The sequence below is a fragment of the Triticum dicoccoides genome, chromosome 5A, assembly GCF_002162155.2.
Source record: "Triticum dicoccoides isolate Atlit2015 ecotype Zavitan chromosome 5A, WEW_v2.0, whole genome shotgun sequence".
NCBI lineage: Eukaryota > Viridiplantae > Streptophyta > Magnoliopsida > Poales > Poaceae > Triticum > Triticum dicoccoides.
The window spans coordinates 613,418,250-613,424,932 of NC_041388.1; the positions used below are offsets into that span (position 1 = coordinate 613,418,250).

Sequence of the window (6,683 nt, forward strand, 5' to 3'; positions counted from 1 at the left end):
ATGGACCACCACGAGCAGGAAAGTTGCTGCCAGCGTCAAGGAGTAATGCCGTGAGTGGATGTGGCGAGTAGATACGGCGGGCATGCACGATGGGTCGTCGATGAGCATCGCCGTTGCCGACGAGGATGGAGAGAGCGGAGCTGGGGACTTGCCGATGGCGTCGAGCCGTCGAGGAGTGCACCGGTGGCGAGGAGGTGAGCAGCCGGGCGAACCGAACCGGCGGCTGTAGAATTTGAGGGCCACAGAAAACGAGATTTGGCAAAGGGAGTCGATGGGAAGAAGGCCTAGTGCTTTGAGATTCGCTTTTGACAGGTGTCACATGCGGAGGTTGGTCACCCGATTAGTCCCGTACGACCTGGTCGTATAGGATTTTTTTCCGGGAGAAGATGGCCGGGCCGGGTTTCTTAAGGCAGGTGCACTCACCAGTCACCATGCAGCAGCGACCTTGATGAGGTGCAGGATCTGATTTGAATTCGGGACAGTATATGAGATGATGGTCGGGAACTTGAAGTCGAACAAACTGCGGGCTCAAGCAGACAAGCCGCTCTGTCCAGCGGACGCATAGTCGCTTAGTGCATTAGCGCTGCAGAGAAAATTACAAGCTGGTCAGCTTCAGAATATTGCCTGAAAAATGCACGCAGGGACGGATGGCCCCGGGGTACGGGGGTTCGCCGCGCCCACGTTGGCGCCTATGTCCAAGAGCAGCGTCACCAGCTCAAGGTCCCCTCCGTCTCAGGTTCCAGACTTCCAGGCGGGGTGGACCTGATCTGACCTGCATCAAAAAACGACGGCATCTACTCGTTAATGCGATTCAGTGCGGCGAGGTACGTTCCGTTGTAGGCGGCCTAGTGGAGCGGGGTCTCGCCGTTGTTGTACCAGACGCATGGGCTGGCACTGCGCTCTAGGAGGTAGGTGGTCGTCCCCGTGTGGCCGAGCTTGGCGGCCAGGAGGAGTGGCGTCATGTCCGTGTCGGGGCGGGTCAGAGGGCGTCGACGGGGATGCCGAGGTCCTGGACGAGGTAGCGGCAGATGCACGTCCTGTGTTGGTCGCGGCCTCATGCAGTGCCCCATGGCCGCTCGTCGACCCCAACCATCCCTTCAACTTGAACCCTAGCGTGCAGGTGTGACCGTGTGAGGTAAGAGCGCACGATGACGATGGCAGCTGTGGAGAAAAGAAGGGTGCGGTTGGCCTCGATGGAAAGAGATGGATCATGATCTGATGATCTGGATGTCTGGATGGAGAGATAGGCGAGGAAATCGACTGCCTTTTTCATCTGTGTGGCTAGATGGAAGTAGGGAGAATGTCCCGAGAGATTTTGGGAAGGCGAGCCAGAAATTTCTACGGCAATAATGATGATTTCTTGCTATGCTGGTGTGCGAGCGATGCTGAGAAAGGGAAGTTTTTGAAGAAAAATTCTATTCATCGATTATTTCATATAAAGACCCGAATGGAAAGTTGACCGTTCAGGTTGGGTTTGGAAAGCAAAATCAGAATTCGGAATGGATCGTGAAGGAGATCGAGGCCTTACCATATTCGAAATTTCCTGAGTCATGACCTTACCATACCTGGATTGATTTATTACTATAATTATCATATTTGAGATTTCTGAGTTTATAGCCTTACCATACCTGGATTAATTGTGATTGATTACCATAAATACGTTGAGTATTGCCGGCCAAACGAGAAAAGAGGAAAACCGATGGGAGGGGGTGGTGGGAGGTGGGACGAAAAAAAACCAGACGAAAAAAAACCAGACGAAAGTGGTTGGACTATTCAACCAACTCGTCCATTAGGAGTAGAGATATGATCCTAGAACTTGGAATATTCTTGACAATAAATCAAGAGATACTCTCATTGAAAAAGGACCTATAAGGGAATACAATCTTGTGTTTCCCGAAGATGAAATTAGTGGCAGGCATTTTTCATATGATTACTACACAAGAAAGTTAAGGAATGGCAAGTTCAGTGATCGGAGGTGGTTAGTGTACTCTAAACACGTGAATAAAGTCTACTGCTTTTGTTGAAAATTGTTTAAATCTGGAAAAAGCAAAAGTCTGCTAGCATCCGAGGGATTGAAGGATTGGAGACATCTTAGTGAGAAGCTCAAATTGCATGAGAATAGTGTTGAGCATATCACTAACATGAATATTTGGAATGAGGTGAGGCTGAGGCTAAGTAAGAAGGAAACAATTGATAAAGACATGCAACAAGAGATTGCAAGGGAGAAGGAGCGATGGAGACTTGTTTTAATTAGAATTGTTGCTGCTGTGAAATTTCTTGCTAAACATAGTCTGGCTTTTCGAGGATCGAATGAGAAATTATATCAAGATAACAACGGAAATTTTTTGGGAGTAATTGAAATGATGGCAGAATTTGATCCTGTAATGCAAGAGCATCTTCGGCGCATTAAGAATTGTGAAATCCATCATCATTATCTTGGCCATAATATTCAGAATGAGTTAATTTCCCTTCTTGGTCGCACTGTTAAATATTCTCTGTTGAGGATAATTAAGGGTGCAAGGTATTTCTCTGTCATCTTGGACTGTACACCTGACGTGGGCCATCAAGAACAAATGACTCTAATTGTGAGGTGCGTAAACATGTCAAGTACTACTACAAAAATATAGGAGTTTTTTCTGGAGTTCTTGAAGGTGGATGATACATCCGGACTTGGACTTTATAATGTGTTAATAGATTCACTTAAATCTGTTGGTTTGGATGTTAAAGATGTTCATGGACAAGGGTATGACAATGGTTGGAACATGAAGGGAAAACACCAAGGGGTACAGAACAGACTACTTGAAACTAATCCAAGAGCATTATTCATGCCATGCGCTTGTCATAGCCTGAACCTTACTCTTAGTGATATGGCAAAATCTTGCAATAAAGCTGTTACCTTCTTTGGTGTTGTGCAAAGAATTTATATATTGTTTTCAAGCTCTACTAAAAGATGGCAGCTATTGCTTGATCATGTTTCAAAAATGACAGTTAAGTCTTTGTGTAACACTCGATGGGAGAGTCGAATAAAGAGTGTTTAGGCTATCAAATATCAAGCACCCGAGTTAAGAAAAGCATTACTGGAATTGAAGAGAACTTCTACCGATGACGCCAAGACTAAGAGCAACGCAAAATCTTTGGCTAGCGCACTTGAGAAATTTGAATTTTTACTTGGCATGGTCATTTGGCATGACATTTTGTTCACTGTAAACATGGTGAGTAAGAAGTTGCAGTCTAAGTTTGTGTGCATTGATGTTACTCTTAAACAGATTGAAGGTGCCATCTCATATTTTAAGAAGTACAGAAATGACGGCTTTGCAACCAGTCTGGATATTGCGAGATCTATTGCAATTGACATGGGTGTACAACCTTTGTTTCCTGTCAAGAGACGTATTACTAGAAAAAGACAGTTTGATGAAATTAGTGGCAATGACGAAAATAACCAGAATGAAGAAACGCAAGCAAGTGAGGTGGAATCATTTAGAGTTAAATACTTTTTGGTGATGATTGATGTTGCAATTGCTTCCCTAACTACTAGATTTGAGGAACTGAAGACATTTGGGAGCATATTTGGTTTTTTGTTCAACTCTAAAGAGTTGAAGTCCTTGGGTGATAATGATCTAAGAAGATGTTGCACTAATTTTGTCAACAAATTCACTCATGATAAGTCAGCAGATGTCGATCTAGATGATTTCGTTTCTGAACTAAAAGTATTGCTGATGACATTGCCAAACACATTCATGTCAGCGGATCAGATATTTGAGTTTGTTAGAGATGCGGATTGTTATCTAAATGTCGCAATTGCTTATCGTATCCTTTTGACCGTACCTGTGACTGTTGCATCAGCTGAAAGGAGTTTCTCAAAATTGAAACTATTGAAAAATTATTTGAGGTCAATGATGTCTTAAGAAAGATTGAATGGATTGGTCATGTGCTGCATTAAGAAGAATATGCTAGATAGTATTGATCTTGACACTCTCATTGATGATTTTGCGTCAAAAAATGCACGAAAGTCTCGTTTCACATGATCACTAGAGGTTAGCATGCTATTTCAATATGTTTTTTCTGCGTTGTAACTTCCATGATACTTCGTTTGGAACAAAGACAGGGAAAATAACATATGCTTGATTCTAGTAAAAATATATTAGTTTTATGATTTTATAGCAATTTTATATTTTCATGTATCAAATTGGATTTTTCTCTCTATTGGGCCCACTGGTCGGGGTCGCACCGGGGCCTTCGAAATCATAGAGCCGGCCCTGCGTGTCCCCGCAAGAAAAAGGAAAAACCAAGACTATTGTGCAGTTAGGAAGGCAGACCAATCTTATAAGAGGTTCATTCTTTTTTTATGCCACAAGGTGGTTTTTTTAGAAAAGAAGGAAGCACCCCCGACCTCTGCATCTGGTAAATGCATGCGGCCATATTATTTATTATCACAAAGATCTTACAAAGAAATATAACAGTAAGCCCGAGGCCAACACCTGTCGCTACTCTTATCCTCTTGATGAAGGTGTGCCGAATGTCCGGGCCAAATACCAAACAGACATCGCACAAAAGCCTAACATCTACCGCCGGATGCCCCATCCAAAGCCACATAGGCGGGACTAGGTAACACTCCGGTCCGGCGCATTCTCAGTGAGTACCACACGCACACGCTGCAAAGGGCCGTCACCTCCGTTTTCCCTCGATCCATCCTCAAAGCATGTATTGACGTATCGACCTTATCAGGCCTCTCTGCCATCGACGCCACCATGAGGCCAGACAACGTTAATCTCCTGCGCGTGTCCATTGCCACCAGGGCCGTCCAGGGGCCTGTGCAGGCTGTGCGACCGCACAGGGCCCCCAAATTTCAGGGCCCCCCGATTTTGGCCCAATATCTAGTAGTATATTTTTTGTTTTGAGCCCTGTTTCCACAGCAAGCACAGGATTTCCTTAGTGCCGATCCACACGCCTGCCGATCGATCGATAAATCTACCGATCTAGCCCTGCTAAAAAAAGCATATATCGATAGCTCCGCGCGATCTGCTAGGGTAAGGAAAAGGCCCTCGCAGAGATGAACAGACTGCAGTGCGGCGCCGTCCGGAGGGTAGCGGCGTTGACGGAGAAACGACGCACAGCCCTGCCGGCATGGATAATTCACTCCACCATTCTGTTGGCCGCCGGTGGCCGAGACAAGGTGAGGGCGTCACCGATCTATCCACAAGATGCGCTCAAACTGAATCCTTAATTAATTTAGACTCTTTTGTCCTCGCGGAGATGAACTGATTGAGGTACTCAAACTGAATAACCGATCTGAATAATAATATTAGTGAATACATTGTGTGCATATGCATCAATTCATCAATCCAGTTTTTACAGGGAATATAAATAATGGGCTTGTTGATTAAGTTGTCACGCACCAAGATTTAAGGATTCAGGATTCAATCCTTTTTTTCATTTTGTTATCTTGATAAATCTATAGCTCATGGAGTGTTTGAATTCATTCATCTTTATTTTGTAAACAAATCATCTATTCTAGAAATTTTGGGGCCTCATTTCGCGTTCTGCACCGGGGCCCCGAAATCCTGGAGACGGCCCTGATTGCCACACATCTGACGCCAAGCCTTGACTGCTCCATGCCGCCAAAAACCACCTCCATGAATATGTAGAGATAAACACTGCTCCACGGAAGAAGCCATCCGTTGGTCCCTCGAGCCCAAGTGCAACTCCAACAATGCCGCCCCCAAGGGGGTAACGACACATGAATGCCGCTGTCATCCGATCAGCTAATCTAGGGTTCCCCCCGGAGGTATTGGGGTGGGGTTGGGACCTTCACCTCGATGATGCCTTCATGAAGGAAACGATGATAAGGGCATCGTCATCACCGACTTCGCCCAACGACCGAAGACCAAGTTTTCACCCGGATCCGTCCCAAGAAATCCACCCAACAACCTGTGCACTGTCTCAACCGCTTTCAAAGCCCCGGATCTAGCCGCCTAGATCCGGCGACCAACCGCAATAGAAGTGCCACCATAGGAGCCCTGCCGCACCGGCCACTGCTTGAATGCGCCACCACTGGAGCCTGGGAGGAGGGCTTCCACCCCACCTTGCCAAACTGCGAGAGCCGCCGAGATGGATCCCGCACGCTCATCACTGTCTCTGATCTGAACCAATCCGCGGCAAAACCACGAGATCGGCGAGGCAGATCCGCCTTGGATAGGGACAACACCACGCCATGCCGCCGGAGGCCCGAGCTTCACCCGCCGCCACCTTCCAGGGCTGCCGCCCCGGGATCCAGCCGCCGCCGATAGGCCATGCCATAAGGTGGTGGCCACTGCTCTTCAACTCTTCGCCATGGACGCAGGTGGAGCCCAGTGTGTGCAGTGGCATTCAGCCCAGACACTGCTGCACATGGCATCGGTGGCAGCCGACGACCAGCACGCACAGCATGGACTCGACCTCACGACCGGTGACCGGTCTCTTCCCGCTGCACTCATCGTGGCAGCACACACCGTGGTTGTCCGCCAGCTTTGACGAGTCTCTCGACCAAGAAGGCCAGTGTCATTGATCGAAAAAGTCAAATGACTGGTCAACATGTCCAGTTAGCAACCTTTAGTCAAAACCACCCGAAATCCTCCCCAAAACCACTCAAGGGCAATCAAATCGATTTTGGACTTTCGGGGAGATTTGATCCAATTAAAATAATA

General features: G+C 46.9%; 1 protein-coding gene across 1 annotated transcript; it reads left to right on the forward strand.

Annotated features, from left to right (window-relative positions):
* The first annotated feature begins 1,148 nt into the window (after nucleotides 1-1,148).
* Nucleotides 1,149-3,905, forward strand: LOC119300155. The gene is made up of 5 exons (XM_037577206.1): nucleotides 1,149-1,183; nucleotides 2,048-2,230; nucleotides 2,306-2,475; nucleotides 2,695-2,870; nucleotides 3,267-3,905. Exons 1-5 carry the CDS (start codon nucleotides 1,149-1,151, stop codon nucleotides 3,903-3,905), a joined length of 1,203 nt encoding a protein of 400 aa, XP_037433103.1.
* Nucleotides 3,906-6,683: the final 2,778 nt, after the last annotated feature.